The sequence below is a fragment of the Salminus brasiliensis genome, chromosome 1 (genome assembly GCF_030463535.1).
Source record: "Salminus brasiliensis chromosome 1, fSalBra1.hap2, whole genome shotgun sequence".
NCBI classification, from domain to species: Eukaryota; Metazoa; Chordata; class Actinopteri; order Characiformes; family Bryconidae; genus Salminus; species Salminus brasiliensis.
The window spans coordinates 94876003-94892157 of record NC_132878.1 but is presented as its reverse complement, the minus strand read 5'-3'; the positions used below and the strand labels follow the sequence as shown (position 1 = coordinate 94892157).

At 39.1% G+C, this 16155-nt stretch overlaps 1 protein-coding gene across 1 annotated transcript in view; it reads left to right on the top strand.

The window, feature by feature from the left end:
* The window catches only part of ago3a (argonaute RISC catalytic component 3a), a 61077-nt gene that overhangs the window by 23463 nt on the left and 21459 nt on the right, over positions 1 to 16155 (top strand). The window contains exons 2-5 of the mRNA XM_072659657.1: positions 513 to 684; positions 2787 to 2907; positions 3794 to 4002; positions 12396 to 12532. Of these exons, the coding sequence (XP_072515758.1) occupies positions 513 to 684; positions 2787 to 2907; positions 3794 to 4002; positions 12396 to 12532 (639 nt within the window). The remainder of the gene's footprint in view (positions 1 to 512; positions 685 to 2786; positions 2908 to 3793; positions 4003 to 12395; positions 12533 to 16155) is intronic.

Sequence of the window (16155 nt, the reverse complement as noted above, 5' to 3'; positions counted from 1 at the left end):
TTGTACCATAGCGTATGGATGTAGGGGTGGTTGGGGTTTGGCTGAGCTGGGCTGCGGGTCAGCGGGTCGTCGTTTTCTTTCCCCTTCCTTCATGGTCAGCAGCTTGAGGATTTCACAGCCCTTTTAACAGAGTGCAGAAACTGGCGTCTGTGGAGGGTTCAGTGTCAGGAAACTATTACCAGCTGCCTCTGCCTCGTAACTGTGGAGTAGTGTCTACAGTTAGGGATGCTCGCTTGTCTGTGCTGAGGAGGGATCGTTGTGAAAAGTCACAGTCCTTATATTATGATTTTATGAGGCATAACTCTTTCAAATCAATACCTCACCGTACCTTTATCACAAGTAATGTCCCGGTACTGAAATGTCCAGCTGTGGGACCATACTTCAGTATTTGGCCAAGACTTTTCCGGGGGTTGGGAACACCTGAGTGAGGCGCTCTGTGTAAATGCTCTGTGTGGAAGCTTCTTAATGTGTCAGAATGACCAAATAACGGCCTTCTTCCTCTGTCTCTGCAGGAGCCGTTGGGGCCCAGTCCCTATTCTCCATGCCCCGGAGGCCCGGCTATGGCACCATGGGGAAGCCCATCAAGCTGCTGGCCAACTGCTTCCAGGTGGAGATCCCCAAGATGGATGTCTACCTCTATGAGGTGGACATTAAACCTGAAAAGTGCCCACGCAGAGTCAATAGGTACGTTCTGTCTGAGGGAAGCCAGATGCCCCCCTGGCTGGGGTTCGGCGTAGCTGTGGTTTGGCAAAGGAAAATGTTGTCTGCTCGGCCTGCTCGAACCGCATCCAGTTCTTTTACCTAGGTGGTGCTGAGTTGTGGATGTGGTTTGGGATGTTGTTTTTATTTTTTTAACTTGCTGATCATTTAGAATTTTCTGTCATCAGCCTTTTACAATATATGGACAAAAGTATTGGGACACCTCTTAATCACCGAATTCGGGTGTTTGATTCAGTCTCATTGCCACAGGTGTATAAAATCAAGCCTCTAGTCCTGCAGTCTGCCTTTCTTACCCACATCAGTGAAAGAACGGGAGGTTCTGAAGAGCTCACTGAACTCCAGCTTGGTTCTGTATGTAATAGGAGACACTGCCGCTGCACCAACAACAAGTCAGCTGGTGAAATTTTATAATTTCCTCCCTCCTAGATCTTCCTCCATCAGCTGTGAGTGGTGTTATTATTGAACAGTGGAAGAGTTTAGGAGGAACAGCTCACAGAGAGCAGCTCAGTGTCCACCGAGTGTCTGTCAGACCACGTAAAGTTACAGAGCGGGGTCAGGGCCGAGTGCTGAGCTCAGAGCAGAGTGCAGAAAAGCCTCCAACTGACTCAATAACTGCAGAGCTCCAGACCTGCTGCTGCTGGTAGAGCTTAGAGCAAAGGGGGACCAGCTCCTTATTAATACAGCCTATGGGTTTAGAATGGGGGGTCATAAAAGTTCCTGTAGGTGGAATGGGTATGCGTCCCAATACTTTTGTCTATAGAGTGTATGCTTATAAATGGAAACCGATTACAAAAGGGGCTACATGGTGAGGTTTTGTTAATGTTTATAGTTTACAATGTCACACAGCACCCCCTACACCATATCCACACGTCTGTGCCACTATGACAATGTGTGGCACAGACGCATGTGGTTTCGGCAGGTTTAGAGAAGTGTGTTGACCTGTATTTATGAAAGACATTTGGGTGAGTGTTGACTAAAGAAGCAGAATGTGGTCACCACATTCGGGGATTAGAACTATTAAAAAAAATCAAAAAATCGGAATTTTGCCAAAATTGTGAACTTTTATATACACATTGAGATTTTGACCTCTGCACAGTTAGTCTGGAATTTCCTTTACTTTAAATGTATGCTTACAGATATGTAACTTAATAATAGTAAATGAAAATAAGTTCATGTTTACAAATATGAATTTTTATTTAAAAAAATCTGAATTTCACCAAAATTAAAAATCAGTATTTTACCAAAATTGTAAAATTCCTTGTTTTGTTTATATATATATATATATATATATATATATATATATATATATATATATATATATATATATATATATTTTTTAACTTAATATTGTTAAGTTAGACTCAGATTTTATTTTATATATATATATATATAAAATCTGAGTTTTGCAAAAGTTACATTACTTAATAGTAAATGAAAATAAGTTAAGTAAAGATATTTAAGTTTATGTAAATATATTTATATTTTTAAAAATCTGAATTTGATCAAAATTGTAAAAATGAGATGTATTGAGATTTTGCTTTCCACAATTCCACAGAAAGTCTGGGGTGTAACTTAAATATTTCCTTATTTTTTTTAGTCACTTTTAAAAAGTTCATATAAATGTAAAAATAAATGGAATCTGAATTTCATCAAAATTGTGAAAGTCTGTGCCACCCTAGCAAAGGCCTGGCTGTGGTTTCAGCAGGTTTAGAGAAGTGTTGAGCTGTATTTGTGGAGGAAATGTGGGTGAGTGATGACTGAAGAAGCAGAATGTGGCTGATTAGGTATATTAGTGAGAAATTGAGTTAAGTTTTAATTTTCACTGAAGTCTGATGAATTACTTCCACCATAGTTTACCACAGAGTCTGCAGCTCTGAGGACCATTTATCTGCACCAGATAGAGATTCAGTACAGCACTGCTCTTCCTCTCCTGTACTGAACAGAAAGCTCATTAGGGCAGTTCAGATCCGAGCAGTAAGACTGAAAGTGTCTGTCTGTGTGTCTGTCTGTGTGTCTGTCTGTGTGTCTGTCTGTGTGTGTGTCTGTCTGTGTGTCTGTGTGTGTAGGGAGGTGGTGGACTCCATGGTGCAGCACTTTAAGGTGACCATCTTCGGGGATCGCCGGCCAGTCTATGATGGAAAGAAAAGCCTCTACACCGCCAACCCACTACCTGTGGCACCTGCAGGGGTAAGTCTGGACTTCTTGGGTTTGGATCTTTCACTAAAGTGCTTCACGTGAAGATCATAGAGGGTCCTTATTTGGTTTAGTGGTGCAGAAAGAATCACGTTATTGATCAGAATGTCATTTTAAAATGTGAATATATTTGGTATGGGGTCAAAGTGTAAAAAGGGATGTTTTTAAATCTGAATATTAAAGAAATTATTTTTTATTATTTGTATTTTACTGGTGTGATTGTTTTCCTCCTGCCAAACCATATATTTAAAAAAACAAAAAAAATAGAAATATTAATTGTATTTTTCAAATCTAAATTTCACAAATTGTAGAATTCCTTGTTTTGTACCTAAAATGTGTAACTTTAGAATATTTAGTTAATAAGTGACTATAACTGTATTATAAATATATTAAATATATGTTCAAGAAATCTTTTTAGGAATTTTACCAAAATTGTGAAATTTTATATACAAATTGATAATAATAAGATAATGTGTGACTGTTGTTTTTGTTGTTATTATTATTATTATTATTATTATAATATTATTATATTATTTCTATTTTTTTTTTTTAATCTGAATTTCACCAAAGTTGTAATATTGGGGCATATTGAGGTTTTTAGGATTAAAGATATGTTACGTTTCATAGTAGTAAATTAAAATAAGTTCATATTTAAGTTTATGTAATATATATATATATTATTATATATTTATATATATATTATTTATATATATATATTTATTTATTTTTTAATCTGTAAAATTGACACTTCTATTGAAGATTTCCGTCACTTCACTGGAAGTCTGGAACTCCTGTGCTTCAACATGTCTGTATTAATATCATATCGTGATCTGTGTGCGAACTCCTGCCCTTTTAAAACATACTGTGTCTTTTTCTACAGGTGGACCTGGACGTCACGCTGCCGGGGGAGGGTGGCAAAGACCGGCCATTCAAAGTTAGCATCAAGTTCGTGTCTCTGGTCAGCTGGCACCTGCTGCACGAAGTGCTGACTGGACGCAGCATGCCTGAACCGCTGGAGCTGGACAAGCCCATCAGCACGAACCCAGTGCATGCTGTGGACGTGGTGCTGAGGCACTTGCCCTCTATGAAGTAAGTGGATGATCACTTTCCTCCTTCATGATGCGGTCCTTCCCACACACTCCAACTCAGACTTTACTGGACATGTCTGTTAGTCCAGGGAAATGAGGACGTCCTGATCCGAAGCACGTTTATTGGATGAAGTATCGGCTTTTGAGGGTCCGATACACGTCCGATTCTTAGAGGCTGCAGCGGAGCACCATTAATAGATTCAAGATTTAAAGAAGCTTTATTGGCAGGACTGTAATGACAACAATATTCCTAAAACTTTACAAAAATAACAACAATAACAACAAAATTACAGAACAATAAAAATAACAATTACAGAGTAGGTGACAGTAGAGAATAAAAATTGCATTTTTTTTTAAACAAAAGGACATTATATTAAATATGTAAATATACTTTCTATACATACTAATGTCTGTACACCCTATACTTAATACACAATAATTACAGTGAGGGAGGTGGTGGTGGTGGTGGTGGTGGTAGTGGTAGTAGCAGTAGTGGTAGTAGCAGTAGTGGTAGTAGCAGTAGTGGTAGTAGCAGTAGTGGTAGCGGTAGTAGCGGTAGTAGCGGTAGTGGTATTAATGGTAGTAGTGGCAGTAGCAGTGGCAGTGGCAGTAGCAGTGGCAGTAGCAGTGGCAGTAGCAGTGGTAGTAGTAGTGGCAGTAGTAACAGTAGCAGTAGTAGTAACAGTAGCAGTAGTAGTGGCAGCAGTAGCAGCAGTAGTAGTGGCAGTAGCAGCAGTAGTAGTGGCAGTAGCAGTAGTAGTAGTAGTGGTAGTAGTTGTAGTAACAGTAGTAGTAGTGGTAGTAGTGGCAGCAGTAGTAGTAGTAGTAGTGGCAGTAGTAGTAGTAGTGGCAGCAGTAGCAGCAGTAGCAGCAGTAGTGGTAGCGGTAGTAGTAGTAGTAGTTGTAGTTGTAGTAGTAGTAGCAGTAGTTGTAGTAGTAATAGCAGTAATAGTAGTAGTAGTTGTAGTAGTAGTTGTAGTAGTTGTAGTAGCAGTAGTTGTAGTAGTAGCAGTAGTGGTAGTGGTGGTAGTAGTGGTAGTGGTGGTAGTAGTAGTTGTTTAGTTTGTTTCCTCTCCAGTATCTCTCTCTATTTCTCTCTCTGTGACTCTGCTCTCACTCTTGTGCTCTCGCGCTCTCTGTGTCTCCTTTTTCTCTCTATTTACTTCTGCCTATTTCTCTTTCTCTTCTGCCCTTCTCTCTCTCTCTCTCTTTCTATTTCTCTTTCTCTCCTTCACTTTCTATTTCTCTTTTCTTTCTTTTTCTTTCTCTCTATTTCTGTCTTCTCTCTCGCGCTTGCTTTCTCTATTTCTCTCTTCACTTTATATTTCTCTATTTCTCTCTTCACTTTATATTTCTCTATTTCTCTCTTCACTTTATATTTCTCTATTTCTCTCTTCACTTTATATTTCTCTCTCTCTCTCTCCACTTTATATTTCTCTCTCTCTCTCTTCACTTTATATTTCTCTCTCTCTCTCTTCACTTTATATTTCTCTATTTCTCTCTTCACTTTATATTTCTCTATTTCTCTCTTCACTTTATATTTCTCTCTCTCTCTCTCCACTTTATATTTCTCTCTCTCTCTCTTCACTTTATATTTCTCTCTCTCTCTCTTCTTTATATTTCTCTCTCTCTTCTTTATATTTCTCTTTCTTTTTCTTTCTCTCTCGCGCTCTTTTTCTTTTTTTCTCTGTTTACTTCTGTGTATTTCTCTCTCTTCTCTGTCCTTCTCTTTCTATTTCTCTTTCTGTGTCTCCTTTCTCTCTCGGGCTTGCTTTCTCTATTTCTCTTTTCTTTCTTTTTATTTCTCTCTATTCCTGTCTTCTCTCTCGCGCTCTTTCTTTCTTTTCTCTCTATTTCTCTTCTCTTTTTCTCTCTATTTACTTCTATTTCTCTTTCTGGGAGGTGTTGGCCACTGTCTCTCAGGCAGTGACACACTGATCTATACTGGGCGGAAATTCTCTCCCGCGGAAATTCTCGTACTGTGTTGAATTATGGGCAGTGGAGGAGGAAGTGCAATAATAAATTATTAACTATTGATTATTTATTAATAATGAATTCATTAATTATTAATAATAAAGGTAATAGATCTAAAAATCTGATATATATATATATATACTACTGTAAACTCTTCCACAGGCCAGTCACGATAATTACATAGAGACGTCTTGAACAATATAGGGGCAGGTCTGACCTCAGTGTCGCCCCTTGTGTTCGCTTAAAGAAAGCGCTGAATGGTTTACAGAGTGAAAGCAGTCGTTGTATTAGTCTTTGCTTCCTGAGTGTGAGCTATGCTCACCTTGCCCAGGTGGAAGTGGCCCTGCTTGTCCAGGCAGTGCTCTCTGGAATTCACAGCTATAGAGTTACATTCCTCTGAGGAATTCTCTCCTCGAACAAGCTCATTTCTGTCCCTGCACTGTCCTCGCTGTGGAGACACGCAGACACCAGCTGCTGCGCGATCCCCCCGACCTGAGGAAAGAGACTAGTTGTTGTTGTTGTTGTTGTTGTTTCCTCTCCAGTATCTTTCTACATTTCTCTCTCTGTGACTCAGCTCTCGCTCTTGCGCTCTCTCTGTCTCCTTTTTCTCTCTATAAACTTCTCTATTTCTCTCTCTCTCTCTCTCTCTCTCTGTCTTTCTTTCTCTTTCTTTCTCTCTCTGTCTGTCTCTCTCTCTTTCTCTTTCTTTCTCACTTTTTCTCTCTGCCTCTCTGTCTGTATGTCTCTCTCTCTCTCTCTTTGTCTCTCTCTATTTGTCTCTCTCTCTCTCTCTGTCTATTCTCTATTCTCTCTCTCTATATATATTTTTTTATATCTATTCTCTATCTCTCTTTCTTTCTCCCTCTCTCTCTATTTTCTCTCTCTCTCTCTGTCTATTCTCTATTCTCTTTCTCTCTGTCTCTATTCTCTCTCTCTCTCTCTCTCTGTGTCTATTCTCTCTCTCTCTCTCTCTCTCTCTCTATTCTCTCTCTCTATTCTCTCTCTCTCTCTCTCTCTCTCTCTCTATTCTCTCACTCGCTCGCTCACTCTCTCCCCGTTGGCTGTGAGATCCATGCTGTCGAGGGAAACTGTTTGTACATCTGTGAGGTTCCCGTGCCCAGTCTGAGCGATAGTGGATAACCTTGAAGCCCTGAACACAATACTCCAGCAGTAGCCTTATCACCAGCCCTCTCCCACAGGTCCGCTGTTGCTGGCGGGACTCCTTCAGTCGTGCAGACTTCCACCTCTTTCAGTATTATCCAGTTATTACTCAGTTAAATGTCATTATTTAAAAAAATCATAACATTATCCCTACAAAGCCTCTAAACCTCTGCAGCATCAGTGTGATCGTTAAATCATTATTTATTTGATGTAATTATTACATAATATACAATAAATAATAAGTAATACCATAAATAATTAAAAAAAAAAACCGGGTGCATGGTTTCTGCCCCCTGCTGGATGGCCTGTGCACTGCACGCACCAGAAAAATACATCTAGAGTAAAATGTTAACAGTGACTGCATATATACGCAGATCAGCCATAACATTAACACCACTGACCTGTGATGTGAATGTCATTGATGACATCTGGTTCCAGTGGCTCAGTAGATAATATTAGTCAGCAGGTAAACAGTCAGTTCCTGAAGGCAGAATCTGAGCCACTTTGACAAGAACCAAACTGTGATGTTCTAGACAATGACTGGGTCAGAACATCTCCAAAACATCAGGCAGGTCTTGTGGGGTGTTCCCGGTATCCAGTCTCTGGTCAGCACCTACCAAAAGGGAATAAAGCCCCCCACCCCCCACCACCATAGCACTGAGCTTTGGAGCAGTGGAAGAACTGGGTTCTCTGGAATGATGAGTGATGGATGGTTGGTGCTCCATCCAGTACTTGTGGGTTGGGGAGTTGGGGATGATTCTTCCCTGGACAGTAGAGACATTTACTCCAGCAAAAGCAGGATGGACTTTGTTTAAAACCCTTGATGTCCCAATACTTTTGTCCATGTTTTTAAGGTCTATTGTTTGCTTAATTAGCATTTTTATCCTCGTAGACGGATCAGCCTATTGATTAGTGATCATTAATCACTAATCTACTGTACGTCTCGGGTCTTCTGAGGTGTTGGAGCTTGACTGGAGAGCGCTGGGTGTAGACTCAGGCTTGCTAACTTAACGATGTGTCTCAGCCCTCGAGCAGACTGTGCTCGGTGTAAACAGAATGACACAGATGGTTCGCACCACATGGGCGAGCATCGCTGAGGGTTTATCAGCGCGCCGGCGAGAGGGAGTAGTGCTTCTTGACAAGTTTATAGGTGCATGTTTTGACTGGCAGTTTTTTTTTGTGAAGTTCCAAGCAGCGCTGATAAATTGGCACATCGTGAGAAAGCGCTGAAAGCACGACGTCCCGGGTGCTTCTCCATCGGCTTGGTGTCCATCCTGGGTTCCAAGCTCAGACGCTCTGCTGGTGACTGTTTTAGAGATTGCAGACGAACTGTACCCGTTTCAACCAGTGAACCAAACCTACAAGAAAGCAGAGCTGGGCAATATGGAAAAAATATATATCACAGTGTTTAAAGAATTTTTTACGATATACGATATTTATCGCAATATTTCGTCATGTGGACAAAATGCATCAACAGCGTAATATTTTTAAAAACCTCCAGATCCAAATACTCTCCCATACTGAGTACCGTGATTTTTAATCAAAATATGCTGCACGCTGGGGCTGCAACTAACGATTATTTTAAGAATTGATTAATCTGTTGATTATTATTTTTTTGCTAAATTGATCAATAAAATTAAAAATATTTTCCATGTCTTTATTTAAAAATAGAACATTGAATAACAGAGCAAATAAGTTTGTCAAATAATTCAATAATAGATTAAATTACATTAAATCAAATTTATTCATAAATTAAAAATAAAATAAAATAAAAAATAAGTGCGTACAATAATTGAATAGATTATTTTTTTAATTAAATTTATTTATACATTAAAAATAAATTAAATAATAAAGTAAAATAAGTGCATTTGCTAATAAGAGGATTTTGCATTGCGGAGTAAGACAGGACCAATTGCCTTTAGTTTGTAAATGCAGTGTCTTCACTCAGACTTGAGACCTGAAGCTTAATCATTAATAACCACCATAATGTGTAAAAAGTGACATGTTTTAAAAACCACATTTAAACACTGCTTAAGCGAATTACACTGATGATAAAAGTTACACACACACACACACACACACACACACACACACACACACACTCTATCACGGTCATTGTCCAGTTAACAAGCAGAAAACGTTACGTTTCCTCACTTCCCAACAGAACAAACTCTGGATGCTGTAGAGATTGTGCTCCTCCCTCACTTTTGAGGATTTAAGCCGAACCTCCTTTTCTGTGTCGGTCATGTTTCATTTGGACTGTCTTTACTTCTTGATGTTAAACTTTTTATTTATTTATTTATTTATTTATTTATTTATAAAGTTTATTCATTTGGAAGATTACGCCTCCGTTCCACTCACTCTTATTATTTTTTTCCAGCGCAGATGAAGCTCTGCAGGTGACGTAAGCGGAAAAGACGAGGCAAATAACACAAAAATCACTTATAATAATAATAATAATAATAATAATAATAATAATAATCGATTATTAACGAATTTACCGATTCGTTGTTGCAGCCCTACCTCACACCGTTAAAGTAAATACGACTGATTAGACTCTCTGTAATGAATCGTGCAGATTATCGGTGCTCTGTAAGCACTGCTGATATCCACGATACACTGTTTGCTGACCTCAGTATTACCCCTTGTGCTTGTTTAGCAAGGAAAGCCCATTAACCAGAATGAGCTGGTTTGTGTTGTTGTTTATTATTTATAACCGTGGTTTAATATTAAATATATTTGATTTATTTCAGATATTTAAACCTTTGTGTTTTCCTAATCCAGTGTCTAAATATTCTTAATAATTGAAAATGCAATATTTATCACCCACAAAAAGCATAATTATCTTAATTATCCTGACAGGCCTGATCTTCAGTCAAACGTTGGTCTAGTTTCTGCTCTTTATACAGTATCAGGGTGTTGCTCTGCAGTGCTGGTCTTCTTTGCTTTGCTCTTCTGGGGCGGTGGAGAAAGGCCGGCGGTGAGGCAGCAGACCGGACTGAAAGCTCTCGGGCTGTAGAGCACTGTGCTTCTTTCTCTCCCCCTTGGCTCTAATGGGACTCATGATGGGCTTGGTAATCAGGTGTGTTCGAGCAAGAGAAGCACTAGCTGGTTGGTCATTACGGCGCTCTTCACAGAATTCCAGGGAAGTATTTGGGCAGGGACTATTTTAAACAGAAGAGGCCACTCAGACCGTTCCTGCCCGTTTCTGGGGAAGGGGAATGTGTGGCACTCTGTTTGACCTCCGTTCAGAGCAGCAGCTTCTGGGGTAATTGGAGCAAGCAGCAAGCCACTTGAGAAGACGAGGGAGGAACCTTTATGTTGTGGTGCAGGCTGTTAGACAAGAGTGGACGAGGGGAGTAGGGCAGATGTTCTGAGAGAAGCCAATTAAACGAACCAGAGTTGGATTCTGTGTGAATTGCAGAGTCCGTTAAAGGTTCTGAAGAGTTTAACTGATGAGGTTTCTGTATTGTGTGAAATTAGGGCTGTACAAATGCAGTATTTTACAGTCAAATTTACCCTTCATTTTTATTTATTTATTTTTTTAGGGGGCAAAATTATATTTAATATTAATGTATATATTTATATGTATATAATATATTTTATAAAACTAATTGAACTGTCCGGTTCTTTTTGAAAATGTGATTTGCAAGGCAGGTTTTTTTGTCTAGCACCTTCCAAACACTGTGGCAATTCAAAGTTTTAATAAACAGAAAAATACAAAAATAAAAATACACATATAAAAAAAATTAAACCAAACTTTTAAGTCCAAATTAACTTTAAATTTTACCTTAAATTAAAAGTTTTTCAACATAATTGAACAATAATAAAAAAAAACAAAAAAACTCCCTGTTAGTTTTACAAGGTTATTTGCATTATTTTTATTTTTTTTGCATTATTATTATAAAATTCAGCCTTAAAGGCTATGCTACAAACGGCTACATGAGAAAACAAAAAAAAAATAGTTTTCAGAAAATTGATTTTTCATGAATAGCTACTTGGATTGTTGGTTAGTTACTTAGTTCTTTTCTTTAAAAAAAAACAAACAAAAAAACCTGAATGCAAATAGTAATAGTTTCGCACTGGATTGCAGCCATAACTGAACAGAATTTAACTTTAGTCAGTCCAGTCTCTAAGCTGTTCTAAGCAGTCCTTGGGATATCCGTGCTAGCCTAATTTTAAAACCTCCAGGATTTGATAAAGCTTAGAATAACATGTCTAGGGATCATTTGTAGCACCCTGAGCGAGGAAGAGCAACAAACCTCTAAGCTGTTAATCAATCTTTGGGATATCTGTGCTAGCATAATATTTAAACCTCAAGAAGTTGATCAAGGTTAGGATAACATTTAGAGTCATTTCCAGCACCCTAAAAGAGAAAGCATGGACTTACAGCTTTCAAAACGACCCTAACTTTTACTCTAAACTGTTCATCTGTTCTAGCAACATTTAAACCCTCTAAGAAGTTGATAAAGCTTGGGATAACATTTAAGATGTCATATGAATTACAAAAAAAGAAATAGTTTTTTCTTATATATGGAATTAAGAAAAAAATAAGATGAATTATTCTTTATAAATCTACTTTATAAAGTTTTCTTCTAACTTTTTACCAAAACAATTTAGCTTGTGCTTAAAAAAAATACTTTTAGAAAAAAATAAATGTTTTTTTTTGTTTTTTGTTTATTTTTTTCCCCTCCAACATTATTTCTAGTATTTGATTTTTGAAATGTTTGTAACTCTTCCTTCCTGTTTATTCTTTCTTGCATTTTGCACAGATTTAACTGAATAATACACAATTAAAAATGTCTTGCATCATTTTTGATATTCTGCATATTTTGATAGTCGCCTCAAACAGCAACATAAGAAAATAATGATTTTAGTGTTTTCAGAAAATTATAAAATATTTATATAATCTATATAAAAAATATTTTCTAAAGAGAATATTTGGAATTTTATATTTTATTTATTAACTTTGCTTTAAATATAAGATTTGTGTTTATCTCGAGTCTTTGAAAGTTGTTGCCTAGGAAGGCTTTTTTTTAAAGTAATTCTAATACTAATAAAGGGTTTTTATTGTCTGGATCATCACAGTTGTGTATTTATTAAATGTGATTATTTCTTCAAACCAGAGGAATTGAGTTAAACCTTGTGGAATTTCACCCTGAATCATTTTCTGAAGAGTGCTAATCAGATTGAAATGAGTTTGACAGATTGAAACCTGTTCACCCGTTCCTCACCCTGGCTCCTCTTTCCCTTCGTCAGGTACACTCCAGTGGGGCGGTCGTTCTTTTCGGCACCAGAAGGTTACGACCACCCTCTGGGAGGAGGCAGGGAGGTGTGGTTCGGCTTCCATCAGTCTGTACGGCCCGCCATGTGGAAGATGATGCTCAACATTGATGGTAAGGGGGGTGTGGGGGGGGGTTTACTCGCTGTTGATTAGATCCAGGTAGCAGACTAGCAGTGTCCTAACAGTGCAGGTGACGGTCAGCGACAACCAGCTTACCAGCTGTGAGCGACAGACCATCTCATCCAACAGACCCAGAGTGCCAAGGCCCTGAGAGAGCACAATTGGCCTCGCTCTCTCCAGGGTGGGTAGATCGCTTCTGGCCGTCACTGGCATCCGCAAGGCTGGTGCGTTGGAGCCAGGTGTGGTGGTTGCTTCAGCGGCAGTTTGACAAATGAGCGTGTTGGAGGGGGCGTGTGCTTGTCCGCCTTCACTGATTGGAGAGGAAATGGAGAAAATTGGATACAATTTTCTAAAAATCAACTAAATAAACCAGCCAATTTCATCAAAACATGACTGAACGAGTCCGAAGTGAAAGGGGACTGAAGACGTTGGCAGCTGGTGTAGTGTAATCGGGAACGGCACCTCCATTCTCCTGTCAAACTGGGGTTCGATTCCCAACAGGGAGCGCACACCACTCTTAAGTCTGGGGGTAAGACTCCTAACTTTACGTTCTCCTCCCTGTGTAACATAACTCACCTGTAACTTAGTCTGGGAAGCAGTGTGAGCCTTCCTTGGATTTTTTTTTTTTAGTGTCACGGTTCGGGTTCGATACTACAAAATGGGGCAAAGGTCACGATCTACAATACACCTCATAATAATGTCTTTTTCGTGAGGTTTGAAGTAAGAAAACTGAATACAGTCTTTTAAACATCCTCCCTCGTACTGCATTACATCCAGTTACGTAGCTCTGCTGATGCACGTTTGGACCGGTGGGCAGTTTTATTGGCCGCCGGTCGTTAAAAAGCTCTACCTTTGAGGCTTTTTCTAATGGAACATACAGGTGGATGGTGTTGAAGCAGTGGCCGTACTCACAAATTGCTCAGAAAAGCTCGTTGACGTAAAGCATCTTGCCTGCATTATCATACGGTCGTCTCGCCCACCTGACTGGATAGGTCAGGGCTTAACGCTACACAAGAGTGCGGAGTGTGGGAACTGCTTGGAGAGTTGCCATGGAGACCAGGGGCAGGCTCTTTGGGGCTGAATGGGTGGAGATGACGTATGGTGTTGATTATGAATAGTCGGGGCGGTGCTCTGTCTGTCTGTCTCACTCCGTATTTTACTCTCTGTGTCGTCTGTCTCTTTGTCTTCTCGGGGTGTGTGGGGGGTTTCACCCCCCCCCCCCCTCTTTTTTTTAATTTTGCCCGCTCTTTCATTAGAATGGGAGACTGCTTTCAATTGGCTGAACCCGCCGCTCTTCGTCCACCCCTCACCCTGCGGGAAGCGCCCAGCTGTCTTTTCACAACCTCATTGTCTCTTTTCTGAAGGGCTGAATAAAAGCCGAAAGAGCGCGAAAGCAACTGTGGCTTCACTTTGAGCTCAAGCCACTACTTAGTGCGACCCCCCCCCCCCCCCCCCCCCCTTTTTATTATTAATTTATTTATTTATTGATTGATTGATTTAAAGATTAGTTAAGCATGATATCATCATGATAAATGTGATGATGGTTTGGCACATACTACTAAAAATAGTATGTAAATATTTAAGAAATGGCATTTATGTATGTATTGTATTAATAAGACCACTGGATTAATAATTGTTAGCTTTGGAAAGTCATTTTTCCCTTTTTTGGGGGGGGTGGGTCTTAATCTCATTAAATGTTGCAGACACAAATGGCATCAGTTTCATATAATGACACAATAATAATAATGATGATAATGATGATGATGATGATGATGATGATGAAATTCAGTTTTTTAAATGTATGGAAGAAACTCCTGGAACTCATTTATACTCATCATGAGTGTGTTGCCATGTTGCTAACGTTTCCTCAACACTGTAGTAAAGTGCTGAAATGGTTTAAACACTTCAACACACACAGCCAGTTGTTCCTGTTCCTCCAGAGAGTTGCTCAAATGTTTGACGGAGAAGCTGCAGCCCTGTGCTGTCTGCTTTTCAGCGTATGGCACTTAATGTTTGCTTTCCCTGCTCGAACCTCACCTGATTCAACCCATCGGGTAATTATCAAGCTCTCCTGGAATGACTCGGAGCAGGGAAAACAAAAAATATGCCGCACACAGCGCTGCTGCTCCAACACGCCTCAACACTGAACTCAGCTCAACTGATGATTATCAAACCCTGCCTGAATAGAATCAGGTATCTAAAGCATTCTGGGAGGGGGATTAGTTTTACCTGTGGAAGGATTCGCGTTGTGATTTAAAGTCAAATATCTGTTACATTTCCCAGCGGTTTTCCCTTGAATCATAACTCAGATGTTTACATCAATGTTGCTGTGCAGGCTTACTAACTAGGCTTTAATAAATAATATTTAAAAAAAAAATCATACTGGGTTAAAATCACATAACGTATTACAGACAGACTGTAAAAGATACAAGTCTCAGATTCATACTGGATTAAAATTGTTCCACAATTTTTACCATCAGAATATGAAAACTACACACACTGCAGATTCATACTGGATTGGAACCTCTTCTTAATTATTATTATCAGACTGTAAAACACACTGCAGATTCATACTGGATTAAAATCGCTCCACAGTTATCAGACTGTAACAGCTACATGCTTGACATTTATCCTGGGTAAAACAAACACTCCTGAATTGCTAATGTGAGACTGCAGATTCATACTGGATTACAACCACTCCTGAATTGGTACTATACAGACTGTAAAACACACTGCAGATTCATACTGGATTACAACCACTCCTGAATTAGTACTATACAGACTGTAAAACAAACTGCGGATTCATACTGGATTACAACCACTCCTGAATTGGTACTATACAGACTGTAAAACACACTGCAGATTCATACTGGATTAAAACACACCACAATTATTACTTTCAGACTGTAAAACATGATTCATACTGGTTTGTTTTGATTCATAATGATTTCATAATGCTTCAGATTCATACTGGATTACAACCACTCTTGAATTATTACTGTCAGACTGTAAAAGCTACGGACACTGCAGATTCATACTGGATTAAAATCACAACACAATTATTACTATTGGACTGTAAAACCTACACTGCAGATTCATACTGGATTAAAATCACAACACAATTATTACTATTGGACTGTAAAACCTACACTGCAGATTCATACTGGATTGGAACCACTCCTGAATTATTATTATCAGACTGTAAAACACACGGCAGATTCATACTGGATTAAAATCACAACACAATTATTACTATACAGACTGTAAAACATGATTCATACTGGTTTCTTATGAGTCATAATGATTCATAATGCATCAGATTCATACTGGATTACAACCACTCCTGAATTACTACAGACAGACCAAGGTCAAGGTCGCTGATCCTGTTGGTACCTGCTGAAATTACAGGTAGTGATTCCAGCCTGATCAGGGCCTCAAGTAGAGGAAGTTACTGAACCGTCCGGCACTTTGGCCCTTCAGTAATGGTGTAGTAGAGGCCGTGTCTATATTTACACATGTGTAGAAAGCGTCAGGGCTCATCTGGGTGCCAGCCGCACCCTTTGAAACACAACCAAGAACTCCCTGTTCTCCACAGCTCTGAACTTTTTCCTATTT